This window comes from Eumetopias jubatus, unplaced genomic scaffold, assembly GCF_037043125.1.
Source record: "Eumetopias jubatus isolate StellerSeaLion01/CBP00866 unplaced genomic scaffold, mEumJub1_p1.0 scaffold_13, whole genome shotgun sequence".
Classification (NCBI taxonomy): Eukaryota; Metazoa; Chordata; class Mammalia; order Carnivora; family Otariidae; genus Eumetopias; species Eumetopias jubatus.
In genome coordinates this window covers 55477953-55492550 of record NW_028274819.1, presented here as the reverse complement: position 1 = coordinate 55492550, position 14598 = coordinate 55477953, and the positions used below count along the sequence as shown (strand labels likewise).

The 14598-nt window shown below is 49.5% G+C and overlaps 1 protein-coding gene and 1 pseudogene across 2 annotated transcripts; both read right to left on the bottom strand.

The window, feature by feature from the left end:
• Positions 1-32: 32 nt before the first annotated feature.
• DNAJB13 (DnaJ heat shock protein family (Hsp40) member B13) lies at positions 33-13780 on the bottom strand. 2 transcript variants are annotated; one of them, XM_088017740.1, is made up of 8 exons: positions 13713-13780; positions 7378-7481; positions 6180-6341; positions 3657-3814; positions 2505-2625; positions 1733-1914; positions 794-870; positions 33-186 (listed from the first exon to the last, which is right to left on the bottom strand). In XM_088017740.1, the coding sequence occupies exons 1-8, from the start codon at positions 13778-13780 to the stop codon at positions 33-35; spliced, it is 1026 nt and encodes a 341-aa protein (XP_087873866.1). The 2 variants fall into 2 exon arrangements, with proteins under 2 accessions (XP_087873866.1, XP_027971791.1); XM_028115990.2 differs by having other exon boundaries at positions 1733-1846; positions 2512-2625.
• Positions 8075-12338, bottom strand: LOC114218718 (dnaJ homolog subfamily A member 1 pseudogene; annotated as a pseudogene).
• Positions 13781-14598: the final 818 nt, after the last annotated feature.

The following is a 14598-nucleotide window of genomic DNA, read 5'->3' as shown; positions in this document are numbered from 1 at the left end:
TTCTCCCGTGCTCCAGCCCCCAGCCCGCCAGTTTATGTCAGCAATGCCTGGCGCAGCATCTGCTTCTTTTGGGGTGTGAGGTGGGTGGGGAACTGGATGTCAAAGAAGATGAAGAGATCTCCCTTCTTAGTGGGGTCCTCAGGTAGTGGCATCCCCTCACCTGGCACCTTCTTGAAATACTTGGGACTGAGACGGGAGGATGAAAGAAGGGAAATTAGCGCGTGCCCCCCCCCCCCCCCCGCAGCACTTTGACAGATCCCATGCTGCCCCTGCTCACATAAACCTCAGGCACGGGGCAGTCGGTATCGCTTTCCACCAGGTGGCCCTTTTCAGCCAGAACAGGGTGGGGATGGTGGGACTGGCTTGTTCAGACAGCCTGCCCCCTGAGAACCCATTTACACTGAGTCTCTAATAGAGGGTTCCAGAACTAGAGGTTCCACCCTGGGTTGGGTGGGAGTTGCTGAGCTACTGAGTAAAGCTTCCCATGCAGAGGGCCTTTCCTGTAAAGGACTTAAGGGATACAACTCAGAACACCAATGAGAGGTTCAGGAGGAGGAAGGCAACCAAGACTGCCCAACATGGGATTGGGGGGGCCCTTTGGGCTCTATATTGGCCTCATGCAAGTTAGAAAAAGGCACTCCATTTACCAGGTGAATGCAGTTCGCCAGAGGTGGGGCTGGATTTCAGTCCTCTCTGGTGGGGACTGAACTGCACCAGGCTGCCCAGTGTGCCACTACCCTCCAAGGCCCAGGCCAGGCTTTCTGCCAACTGGCGCCCAAACAGATGCACTCACTGGACAATGTCATTAATGGGGATGTTGAGCAGACGATCATCCAGGGTCTTCACCTCCACGGTGCAGCAGGTCAGAGCCTAGGGGACGTGAGGGCCAAAGGTGCGAGCGGGGGAGGTCACCATGGCCATTCTGTTTAGAAAGCACTTTCAGAGCTTATTCAGTGCCAGGCCCTGAGCCCCGCCTCAAGGAGACAAAAGGCTGTTCAAGGGCTCACAGGAGAGCAAGCCAGGCAACTACCTGCCCTCAGGAGCTCAGTCTGGTAACTAAGACTGATGATGATATATGTTATGATAGAGGGAAGTAAAGGGGTCTGCGAGAGCCAAAGAGAGGCCCCAAAACCATTTTGGAGTGGGACAGGAGGGCTGCACAGTGGTGGCAGCAGTTGATAAGGGTGAGAAGGAGCTTGCCAGGTAGACAAGGTGGATATACAGCATTCCGTGCAGAGGGCCAAGCACAAACAAGAATATGGAGGTGTGAAAAATGCACCCAATGGACAGGAGTTGGAGTGAAGGGGAAGAGAGCCGCAGGGGCAGAGTGTGGAGGGCCCTGAATGCCATATGAGATGCTGAGACAGGCCTGCGGCACAGTCCAAAGAGTACGGGGAAGAGCCTAGAGGAGATGCTTGGAAGGGAGGCCGGAGAGCCGCCAAAGGGCTGCTGGGCAGATGCAGGTGCCTACACCCACACTGTGGGGATGAACAGAAGGAGATCAGGTGGCAGGATTGACTGAGTGATTGCCTGCAGGTGGGGTGGGGGAGGGAAGGCAAAGTCTAGCCTAGTGCTATTCCTTACATGGAGGGGCCCTGAAGACAGTCACAAAGATTCTATGTGCACTCGTCACGTTCTGAAGGCCTGCCCCACACAGCGGGGGGAGTGCAGAGTGCGGCCAGCTTGCTCACTCTCATCTGCCCACCTCTGCTCCTCCACTTTGCCCACTCACCTTGCCCAAGGGAATGGGGTTCACAAAAAGGAGGTTGTCATTCTCCCTGCGGAAGCGAGGGTGTAGCTTCTCCTTTACGATGAAGATGATGTCAGCTGGGATAATGTTGGGGCCCTGGGCAGAGGAGGCCAAGTGTTGACAAGGGCTAATTGGCTGTGTGCCACTGGCCAAGTTCCTGCCTCCATGTCTTCAACAATGAAGAGATTAAACTAGGTTTTCTGGAAGGACCTTTACAGTTTGGTTCCATAGCCCCTCCTCTGAGAAGCCTACTCGAGTGAATCCAGCACTGCCCCCCCCCCCCCCACTACTTCTCCTCTATTGAGCATGACCAAAAGGATTCACTCCGCTGGAGGGGGACAGAGCTTCCTCAGGTGGTGGGCAAAATGCTGAGCTGCAAGTTTTGAAGAAAACTTCCTGCAAGCCTCTGTCCTGCCAAGCTTCATTAAGTCACCAAAACTCTGCTAAAGTCTCTTCTGGAAGAGCTCTTGTGCTCTTGCCCTGAGCAAATCCCTTCCCTCTCTGGGCCTCAGTTTCCTATTCTGCAAAATGGGAAAAAGCCCTGGGCTATCCACTCACAGAGGTATGGTGAGGCTCTGTCGCTTGAAAGGGACTTTGGGGAACATTTCACCCACTCTGCAGACTGGTCTCCCTACCAGACTAGGGCTCACAGGGGCAGGAGAAAGCATTGCCTCCTTCCCCTTCAGTCTTCCCACCCCATGAGCAAGCCCAGGTGACTGACACCAACTAGGACTGACCCTAGTCAGTTCCCTCCTTCTCACCTGGTCCCCTTCCTTCTCAAAGGTGATCCGTGTGCCTTGCCTCCAACCGGGTTTCACATCAATTGTGAGAATCTTGTCCTTGATGGTAGAGGAGTACCCATCCTCGTTCAGCACCTGCAGCCAGATGGCAGGGGGGGGAGGTTTGCTGGAGCTTTCCCGGCTGGCCTCTTCACATGAGAAAGATGTTACAGGGGTTCATTCCTCTAGCAACAGGGAGAACCTTCCCGGAGCCATTCCCACTCTCACCCCATTCACTGGAACCAAGGACTTATAATTCCAGGACAGGCTATGTCATGGGGCTGAGGCCTGAGACGCCAAGTGGTCACCATGAGTTGATCAAGTCCCCAACTCCAGCCCTAGAAATCACATGGCCCTGGCCACTAACAAATGCATAGTGAACACATACCCAGGTCCTCTCTCCCAACCCAGAGGCTCTGGCTCTGAGGCTCTGGCAGGTCTCTTAATCATGAAGGGAGAAAGACCACAGAGGTCAGCATATCTGAGCATTCCCTATTATGTCATCCATCCATTCCCCAACCAGTCACATGCTCAGATGGGTGCCATCTGTGGAAAGCATGGCCATAGTTGGCATCTCCTCTTCTGGGCAAAGGTGTTAGGAGGCCTTGCTCGTGTGCCTAGCCTAGGGCTGGACCATGGGACAGGGCCAACCAGAAGACTGTACCCTGAGGCCCTGAAGGTCTTCAATCAGACTCTTTGGGGACTGTCCCGCAGCCCACCCTCCATGCCCACACTGTTTCTTCTTACTCATGAGGCTTACACACTGATGAAGCCCTGGGGGTATGGTCTGGTAATGCCCAGAGGGCAGAATTCACAAGAGACTCTACCTATTCAGAGCCCAACTTCCCACAGGGTTGGCGCTGAACTGAGAAGAAAGGAAAGACTCTGTCCCAGTTAGGAACACTGGAGAGGAGATTCCTGCACTAGGAAAGAATGGGGCTAATACCTTCAACTGTCCCTTCCAACTTCAGATTCTAGAATTCTATTATCCTAGGTCTCCAAATCTGAGATTTCATGATTCCATCAGAGACCATACCCGAGGTCTCCAGTGAGGACCGGGAGGAGGTTACTGATAAGATTGGAGGGGATAGGTAGTGGCTCCCAGTAGGAGCCAGCCAAGTACTCACCCTTCGGGAGATCTTAATTTTCTTGGTGCAGCCGAAGAATAAGTCCTCCAGGGATAGGTAGAGGTCTCGTTCTATTGGGGGGTCCTGTTTCTTGACCCCTCGGCCCCGGAGCCCCCCAAAGTTCAAATCTACCTCACCTCCTTCTGCATCAAAAAACTCTGCAGGAGGTGGGAAGAGGAGAGGAGTAATAGAGGCTGTTTCCAGGGACTTGCATGCATAGACACCTCCAACACACACCTCTTCAGTCCCCAAGTGTAATACCCAGCATCCCATTCCTACCTTGCAGACTCAGACTGTTAGGCCAGGCCAAAAAGTTGTCCTCAATTGCAGATCCAATGACTACCATTCCTTGCCCCTTCCCACTGCTTCATCCCCCTGTTTGGATATTCCCACACTTTCCTGACTCCCTTCCCCCTAAACTTGAGGAAATACCGCTCAAGGCTGGCTGCCTCAGAAGAGAGAGGAGTGCCCTCTGGTGGTGGCTCCTGGTATGCCAGAAATTACTCTGGCTGTTAGCTTCCTGCTGGGAGGGTCATAAGCATCCTAGACCTTCCTACCCTACCCCCGGTTCCCCTCTCCCTCACTGTCCAGCCCAGCCTAAGACCACTAGAGACCCCAGACTCAAGTTTCTATGAAGTCAGCAGCTGACAAGGGGCTGGGGCAGAGGTGGTTCCTAACAAATTTGAGAGTTCACCAAACTCTTTTTGTTCCTCAATCTCTTTTCTCCCCCTGCCTAGCTCTACACCGGTAACCCCTCTTGCTGCCCCACCCTTCCATCCCGGTGCAAAGAGCCCTTGTCTCTTGAAGTGCTATGTAGTTGTTTGGTTTCAGTTTTTCTGTCCATGGGATGGAGTAATAATGCCTGATCTGCCTTCTACCATTAGGATTAAATAACAAGATGATGAAGAGCCAAATGTTGCTGAGAGCGAACTATGCATCAGGGACTGGTTTCAGCTCTTCAAACTATTCTCTCACTGGGCAGAGACCAAAGAAAATGCTCACAGTCCCACAGTCCATCTGAGCCCAGGACAATTTGACTCTAGAACCTGTGCCCTCAACCACTGTGCTTATCGCTACATGTGAAACCCTTCGTAAATTTTGTAAAGTCTGGGGTTGCTATCATAATGAAGATTTTTTGTACTCTACCTCTTATGGTTAGTGCCAGGAATGAAGATCACAGGCTAGAAGGGGGCAATGACTTGAGGCTAGGGAGGGCGAGTCCCCACCGTAATGTGTGCCCCGCTGTGAGGTGGTAACTAATTGAGAGGCCTGTGAATTACCTGGTCCCCTCTCGTATTACTGAATTCATTTGTTCACCCTGTACCTATGGTGCACCAGACACCCCAGTAGCCAGGTCATAGGAAGGCCGAGTCCCTCGGCCCTGCAGGGAGATAGGACACAGGAATCCGTAGGGTGAAGCGCTGAGGCAGTATAGCTTCTGAGTGCTGCCCGAGGGACCCCAAACCCTGTAGGCGATGCCCCATAAGTTCTGGGTTGGCTCCTCTGAGCTGCCTCTTTTCCATGCACCTGTCCCTGGGAGAGACAGGTCCGTTGTATGCTATCTTTCAGTCTGCAAAGCCCATGTTCATGATGGCTTTATAAAGCCCATATCTCATTTGATAATGACGGGTGAGGAATGGACTAGTACCGTCATTTAACCGTAAGGAAGCTGAGGTTTTAGAGCGTTGAAGAGATCTGCCCAGAGTCACACAGCTCATAAGTGGCAGTGCGTGGATTTGAAACAGGCCGACCCCAAGTCCCCTGCTTTGTCCAGTCACACATGGAGCTTATGAACTCAGCTTCCTCTAGCAGACCGGTGAAGGCAATTGAGGGGTCTCTGAGGTAGACAGGCAGTGAGCTGTAGCTCACTTCTTTTTAACATGGAGAAAAGGAAGAGAGAACTTCGGAAATGCAGAAAGGCATTATATCCATGGGAAGGGGGGACAGAACAGGCAGTGACACCAAGCCTCTCTAAGTCGCATAATTGGAGCCAGGAAGACAGGTCTGAGGGCTAACTGTCCTTGCAAGATGACCCTGAGCCTCAGAAAGCAGCTCTTTGTCAATTTGTCGGGATGTGGGATCATTCACCCATCCATCCATGTACACATCTGACTAGCACACCCCCATACAATGAAATCTGAAGCAGCTATTAAAATGAATGAAGTAGATCTGTATATAATATGGTATATAATAAGATTATCTCCAAGCGATACTAAGCGAAAAAAAATCAGTGTGTACAATATGGTCTTATTTCCTTAATTAGATAAAAGGCTTATATAAAGATAAATATATGCTCATAAATGCACAGAACATTTCTGGAAGGATACACAAACTGTTAACAGTAAGTGGCTGCTTCTGGAAAAGGAAGGAAGGAATTTATTTCTTCTTTAACACATTTTTTTTTTTTTACCAGGCACTATACCTATTTCTTAAAGTAAACAAAACAAAAGGATTTGAAGAAAAGAAACCTTTTACAGCTCTGTCCTTCCCCAGTCAGGCAAATGGGTAGGTGGGGTCTCTTACCACCAAAGGGATTGTCTCCTCCGAAGAACTCATGGAAAACCTTTTCAGGGTTGCCGTGGAAGACGTAACCAGTTGTCCATGGGGTCTGGGATCCAAACTCCAGAGGAATCCCGCCCTTCAGGCCCTCCTCTCCAAACTTGTCATAGATGCCTCTCTTCACAGCTGTGGACATGTGGCACCTTGAGGGGAGGGCCAGTCTTGGGGACTAGGATAGCAGCTGGGCTGGGAAGCAGGTGGACACAGGGTGGACAGAAAGGGGCAAAAGCAACCTTATTTCTAAAGTGTCTGTTGTCTGGCACTCTTTGGAGGGAGACCCTCAAAGTTAGGTGTGTAATCTCATTCCGGGTGCATCTAAGTGGGGTCCTATAGCCAGGAGGAGAACCGGGTTAGGTGGAGACTTGCTGGGGGCGGCAGGGGAGGGCTGGAGGAGGGATCTAGAGATTAAGGGTCAGGCTACTCTCCTGGAATTTGGCTAACCTCATCATCACAGCTACTGTTTTCTCTGGGGCAGGTAGAATCCTAGTACCTTGAAATTCTAGAATCTAAGAATTCTAGAGCTGCAAAATTCTAGAGCTTTGAAATCCTACAGTCTAAGGACTCTAAAGTCCTGAAAACTTGGGACTAAAGAAACCTTTGTGATCTGGCCATTCTTCTGCACAGGATCTGTGATTAGTCTCCAGGACAAGCCTTCAGGGACACCCATGCAGGTACTGCCCAGGGCAGAAATGGGGAATCACTTTCTACACTCTTGGTTTCAGGAGATTTCTGAATTACCAGCCTCTCTCTGCCCCTTTATAGATATGCTGTCCTTGGGGAGTTGGAGATGTAGCTACTTGGCAGTCTGGGAAGAGTAATTGGGCATACGCCTCAGCCTCACCTTCCTCCCTTGGCAGCAAGCATCTCACTGTGTGCATCCCTGCAGGGCACAGGGGGTGGGGGGCTGTGGGAGACCTGCCCCAGGTCCTGCCCCACTGATACTGGCTGAGCAGATCAGCTTAATCCAAGGGCTCTCCACACCACGTCAACCTTATCTTGTGACTACTAAGAGAGGCAATTCTTCATGCTGTTTTCTTTCTAAGTTTGTTCAGACTCTAGGCAGGGAAGAGGAATGCTTCCTCTTGGTTGGGCCCCCTCAGAAAGCCCAACACCCAGAGACCTAAGGAATAGAGTGAGGGCAGAGATGCGTGGAGTCACTCACGGTCGCTCAGCACATCATAGGCCTCTGCTATTTGCCTGAATGTCTCTGCTGAGGATGGCTCACTGGACTTGAGTGGGTGGTTCTTAAGGGCCAGTTTCCGGTACCTAGAAGAGGGAGGATTCATACAAGTCATAGCAGCTGACATGGGCCTGAGGCGCAGATCATGGCTCAGAGCTGGCTCTGCCATCCACTGCTTTGATGTTCCCAGCTATAAAATCAGGGCTGTGGTGGCCAAGGCGGCACATTGCTCAGATGCCCTTGAAGAGAACCCAGTGGGGAGAACACGTAGTTGCCCGCCCTGGGTGTTTCTGCTGCAGCTACACTTCCTCAAGCTGCTCCAGCCAGTGCCCAAGCATGGTGGGGACATTAGTGCTGGTACATCCCTGTAGGACACAAGACCCCTCCAACCTGCAACCTCTGCCTCAGGCCTCCTGTTGATAGACCCAGAGCTTTTCCTCCAGACCACTCCGCAGCCCTCCCCAGCCAGCTCCCGGGCCACAGGTATCAGACCTGCTCTGGGGTCCAAGCCTGCCCCCCGCCCCCGCACACTCCTGCTTCCCCTTCCCCCTCACACGTGTTTCCCCATTTCTTGCACATCTAATCCTGTCTTGATGTCTGAACTGACACCTAGGCTTCTTGGGAAGATCGGGTAAAATAAGGCATCAAAGGGCCGGTACAGAGAGGCACTTAGCGCATGTCAGGCCCTCTTACTGTCTCCCACTTCTGTGCTCATTCCTTTCCCGGCTTCCGTAGCTGCCCAGTCCCACCACTCACCAAAGTGTGGGAGATAGGGAGGATAACCACAGGGGATGGTGCTGTAGCCCAAGGCCAGGAGCCCTGAGGGACCCTGACCATCCCTGAACCTGTAGGAGTGAGGGGAGGGAGAAGTTAACGAAATCCCACAGGAGAGTGTGTGGCCGGGGGCCCTTGGCAGGAGCTGTCATCTGCAGTTAAGGAACATAGCCAACCTGAAAGGCCCTCAGAGGAAGGGAGCTGGGTATAAATACCCCAGCCCCACTCTCCTCTCCTCCCTCCCGATCACCTGCCTTGGGCTCTCTTAGCCGGATGCAAGTCTGAGGACCAGGGCGCCTATTGATGCAGTTCAGAGGGCCTAGCTTCCAGCGCAGAGAGTAGGGTGCAGAAGGGTGGGGAGTGGGTCTGGAGGAGCCAAAAGAGGGCATCACTGCAGCCCCCTGAGTGGCTCAGTACAAATCTGACCGCATGTCAGAGTGCTGTGGGTCAGAGTGCAGCTCCTCTACCTGGCTCACGCCTTCTAAGCTGGTGACCCCTTCTGCTCCTTCTCTTCGCACTCCACACACTATCTCTGCACAAGCTCATCTATCCTGAGGCTTTGGGTACCATTCACTCGCTGACCACTCCCAAATCTCTATCTGAAACCAGGCCACTGAGCTCCAGACTTCTGTATCCAGCTGCCATCTTGGTATCTCCTCTCCAACGTCCCATAGGCCCCACAAACTCAATGAGCCCAAATACAAACACATTTTCGTTCCCCAATTTTTCGTGCACTTTCCCAGGCACTGCAGCCAAAAAGCTGAGCATTATCAACTCCCAGGTTCTTCGTCCTCTCCACCCCCAGCCCACCCGTCACCAAGGCACATCAGCTTTTCTTTCTCCCCAGTGTTCTCTTCTTGCCTCTTCATCCCTACAACTATTGCAGAACCATGGCTTCTTGTTTCTAGGGTTCCCCCTTTCCAGGCCTTTCAGTGTGCTGCCCTCTGACCAAGTCACTCTCCGGCCTAAGTCCTCCACTGGTTGGTTCCCCTTCGTCTTCAGCATAAAATACAAATCTAAGATTCAAGCCTCTTCTCTCTCTGGCCTTCTCACTCACTGCTCTCCCTCCCCACTCCCATGACCTCTCCTGACCTTCTGACCAGGCTCTAAACTCCCCACACGGCATTGCTCATGTCTTTGACATTCTATTCCCTTCACCTGTAACACTCACCCCTCTCCAGTCCCTCCTATCTCCCACTGGCACGTTTTCATTCATCTTTCAACACACAGCTCAGGGGTCAACACCTCCAGGATGCCCTCCCTAATGGCAGCGTCCATTCTGGGTTACACTCCCCTTCCCGCGTCCCCAGTGCCTTCGATCCCTCAACTTAGCACTCGGTGCTCCAACTGTTTATTGACTGGCTTGTCTCTCCCACTAGCGTGAGTTCCTTGAGTTGCTATGTCTAGTTCTGTGTCGCTGGTGCCCAGCACTGAGCAGCAGGGAGTAAATGAATGACCCAAACTAACTGTCCCACAAGGCAGCCCATCTCACTGCTCTGACTCTAAGGCAACATTTCATCTTACTGAGTGAGGTCAGCTGTCCTGTGACTCTGAAGACTCCAGAGGCCTTACAGAGAGTATCTGCTTTGTCTACCTCCAGAGACTTGAAGACAATTGTCATGACCTCCCTGAGGCTTTGAAACCAGTCCTTCTCAGGTACAAAGATCAAAGTCAGTTATGGGGAGAACTGCAAGTAAATTCTATCAATAAGTAAAAGTAAGTAGGTTTGAGAAGAGTTCCATTTTCATACAAACTTGAGTGGTTGTCAGATTTGCCCGGCAGTGCCATCACTGTTTTCCTGAGTTGGCAAGATGGAGTGGAGTCACAGCTCAGATGTGGCAGCCTCGACTGAGTGAGAGATACTGAGAAGGTAAATAGCTAGGCAATTAGGAATCATCGTGGTGATTTTCTTCATTATATACATTCAGCATTTTGAGGGGGGAGGTCAAAATCTAGGTACTCCTGTATGGGACTCATCTCTTAAAGCTGTTACAAGAGATAAGGGTTAAGAGCCATTGTTTGAAATACATGCGGTTCTTTAAACCACTCTTTTTTTTTTTTGAGCTTTTATATTTGAGTTTATTCTTCATTTAACTTTTAAAACACTACTATAGTTGAAGATTAAAACAAAAACAATAGCAAGTAGTGAACTATGATTATAGTCCTTCACTCATTCACTACTGCATATAAAATGCCAGCAGTGGTACTCACTGGCCCCAGTAAGAGGTCTGACACTGAACACCACCCCTGGGATGATGTTCATCATCCTCATAGGCTTCCCCATTGTAATGGCGCCATCTTTCCTGATTTGGATCAAAGTCCACCAGTTCTACCTGGTCCATTTCATCAGTCTCTTCTACTTCCTTCCTCTCAGGCAGGAGTTTTTCCAGCAAAGAGAGCTTATCAGGAGAGAGAAAGCCATTCTCAGGAAAGTTTACCTTAAATCCGATGATTAGGTGACCCTTCTCATATGGTCTATGATAAATTGGCATGCCTTCATTTAGCACACACTTGATATCTCCATGCTTGACAACGTGACCTGGATGAGAGGTGATGACGATGGTTCGGTTGTCAATTGTAGATATTGGCTTTTGAAAGCCGCACCACGCTGTATGTCCATACACATGTAAAGGTCTTCGCCTTGCCGAGTAAAAACAGCACAGTCCTTCTGATCTAAAACAAGGTTCCAGTCCTGGTTCTCGGTCTCCCTCACCATGGAAGGTTATCTTCTGGCCATCCTTCATACCTTTGTCAATATGAACTTCTAGAATCTTCTTCTCTTGAACTACCTTCCTTCCATTGCAGCTTTTACATCTATCTTTAGGACTGATCCATTCCCATGGCCTGGCACTCCACGCACACAGACTGAATTTGCTGAACCATTCCAGGTCCTATCTGATGAATTCTTATTTGCATTCCAGTACCTCAGCAATTGGGACAACATTTGGCTCCTTTCTTACCACCTCGGTCTTCACATTTATCGCAAATCACATTCTTTTGCAGAGCTAGCTTTTTCTTGTTGCACCATTATATAAATCTTCTAAGGTTACTGAGAACTGATGCACAACATTTTTACCTCTCCTTTCTCTCTGCATGCTTCCTCCTCCTCCAAAACACATATCAAAGATGTCCATGGGGGAGCCAAAACCACCACCAGCTCCACCTTCTTTAATTGCCTGTTCTCCTTTGTCATATAATTCCCTTTTCTTTGCATCAGAGAGTACTTGGTAAGCTTGAGAAATCTGTTTAAACTTCTCTCCTTCATTTGGATTCTTATCAGGGTAGTACTTCAAGGCCAGTTTCCTGTAGGCCTTTTTAAATTCCTCTTGGGTGGCATTGGGTTTGATCCCCAAAACATCATAGTAAAGTGGTTTCTTTCACCATTTTCTACAGCCGGTGAGAGGGCTGAGGCCGGTGTGGGGGACCGGGAAGGAGCTTGTTGCTGGGCACAGCTTGGGCAGCTGCGCTCTTCCGTGTCTCACCGAGCGTCCTGGAAAGTTCCCTTAATCACTCTTTATATGGCATGGTTCTAGCTGCAAATGATTGCTGAGCTTTTCATGTTCATTATCTCATATAATCCCATGTCAATACCACAACAACCCTTATAATTATTATTTTAAAAATAATTTTATTTATTTGAGAGAGAGAGAGTGAAAGAGCACAAGCAGGGGGAGCGGCAGAGGGAGAGGGAGAAGCAGACTCCCCGCTGAACAGGGAGCCCGATGTGGGGCTTGATCTCAGGACCCTGGGATCATGACCTGAGCTGAGGCCGACGCTCAACCCACTGAGCCACCCAGGTGCCCCAACCCTTATAATAATTATTTTAGAGATGGAAAAACTGAGGCTCAGAGAGGTTAATTTGTCCATATCACACAGCTAGCAGGTAGGAGAACCTGGATTCAGACCTGGGTCTTTCCAGTATTTAACTTTGGCTTATCTTTCTGCACTCTAACTCCTTGTGACCTCTCCTTAGATGGCTCCCACTGGCCAAGGAGATGCTCTGAACAGTGGGTGACATCACATGCTGTCCTGAATTGTTCTGTAATTGTCTCATGAGTTTGTGTCTTGTTTCTCCAGCCACACTGTAGACCCTCTCCACTTACCCCACATAAATGCCATGTAGGACCTGGCCCACAGTAGGCCTGGTGTCTGGATACTGGTTCTGCCATTTACCAGGCACATGGCCTTGGGATAAAAACCATACCTACCTCTCAGGGTTGTTGTGAGGATTAAATGAAATAATGATGGAAGGTTCTCAGAACAGAATCTGTACATTCAAGAAATGTATCACTACCCAACCTTAACTGACTGTATTATCACAGATTCCTTCTTTTTTCTTTACCTTCCAATGATCCCATTAATAGCCAAGTCCATTCTCTCTCCTCTCTCCAGTGCACTGTTCTGCTTCAAGTTTCATCTTTTTTTTTCAAGATTCTATTTATTTGCAAGAGAGTGAGTGAGAGAGCGAGCATACAAGCAAGGAGAGGGGCAGAGGTAGAGGGAGAAGCAGGCTCCCCACTGAGCAGAGAGCCCAATGCGGGGCTCGATCCCAGGATCCTGGGATCCTGACCTGAACTGAAGGCAGACACTTAACTGACTGAGACACCCAGGTGCCCCTAAGCTTCATCTTCTGCCTTGATTATCACGACAGCCTCTGAAGGGGTCTCTCTCCTAAAATAAGCTTCCACAGCACTCTGTACTTCCCCTTCTGTAACACTCATCACACTTATGACTTACTCAACATCTATATTCATCAACAAAATTAAGCTGTGTATCTGCCTGACTCATGATTATATCTCCAGTTGCTACCACTGCACCTAACCATAGGGTAGGCACTCAATAAATATTCATCAAAAAAAAATTTTTTTTTTTTTGAGAGAGAGAGAGCATGTGTGCGAGTGAAGTGGCAGGGGGCGGGGAAGCAGAGGGAAAGGGATGGAGAGAATCATAAGCAGTCTTGAAGCCCAGTGCGGAGCCTGGATGCGGGGATCAATCTCATGACCCCGAGATCATGACCCGAGCCGAAATCAAGTCAGAAGCTTAACCGACTGAGCCACACAGGTGCCCCCAAAAAACACATTTTTTCAGAAAAATGTGCTGATTCCTGTCCTAGACTTTCTTGGAAATGGACCACAAAGTCCCCAGGACCTGACGAAAGTATTGAGAAATGCAGTTCAACATCAAAAACTCATCTGATGGCCAGAATAAAATTTGAAACACATCCATCTTGGTCAGGTCACTCTCCTTTTCTCAATCCTTTGGTTCTCCATAATCAGAATAAAGTTCAGATGTCTCCTCTGTCCCTATTTTTATTGCTAGAAAAACCAAGATACCCAGGAGGGGAGACAGGGCACAGGGGGTAAAGGATGGTGGATTGGGAACTCTGACCCAGCCCAAACCCGGGCTATAGGTACGCAAGAAGCAAGAGAAGGAATAAGGTTTATCTTGCCTGCCCTAAGCTGTGCAAGAAAGCACAGTTTGGAAGAGAGAAAGGTGGGGACTTCCTGGCACACCCCTAAAGCCTCACTCCTGCCCCAACTTACGCTTTCTTGATCTGGGCATCCTCTGAATTGCGAGTGATCTGGAGCACTGAGTAATAATCCTGGCCCATGGCCGGCTGGCAAGGCACTCAGTTGTATAATCCCGACTTGAAGGAGGGCTGTTAGTCTGCATTCTCTGGTTGCTCCTGACAACTGCACAGGGGCACTCTGGGAGTGGTAGTCCTTCCTGCCTAAGCAAACCACCCGCTCAGTTCCGCCTCACAGCAGAGCCAATAGAAGAATTAGAAGAATAGGGGCTGATTCTGTGACCCTGATAAAGGTCACTCAACTCAGAAACTCTAAACTGTTTTTAAGGAAAGTAGCAATTAGTTTTAATTAAAAGTTTTCAGAACAGGGGCGCCTGGATGGGACAGTCGGTTGAGGGTCCGACTCTTGGTTTCAGCTCAGGTCATATCTCAGGGTCGGGAGATTGAGCCCCGCTGGGGCTCCAGGTTCAGTGCGGAGTCAGAGTTGGCTTGAGACTTTCTCCCTCTCGCTCTGCCCCTCCACCCCCCAACACTCTCTCTCTCAAAAATAAATAAAATCTTTTTAAAAAAAACTTTTCAGAACAAATGCATTTAGCTGACTTTTAAAATTCGTTTTAAATTTTAGAACAGTTTTAGATTTTCAGAAAAGTTGGGAAGACAGTACAGACTTCCCATATACCCCACACCCAGTTTCCTGTATTATTAATGGCTTACATGAGTCAAGTATATTTGCCACAAATAACAACCAATATTGCTACATCAAGGGTTTTTTTTAATGTTCAACTTAGTGATATTTATTAAGTTTTATTTTAATTCCAGTATAGCTAACATGCAGTATTATATTAGTTTCAGGTGTACAATACAGTGATTCAACAATTCCATACATCACCTGGTGCTTATCA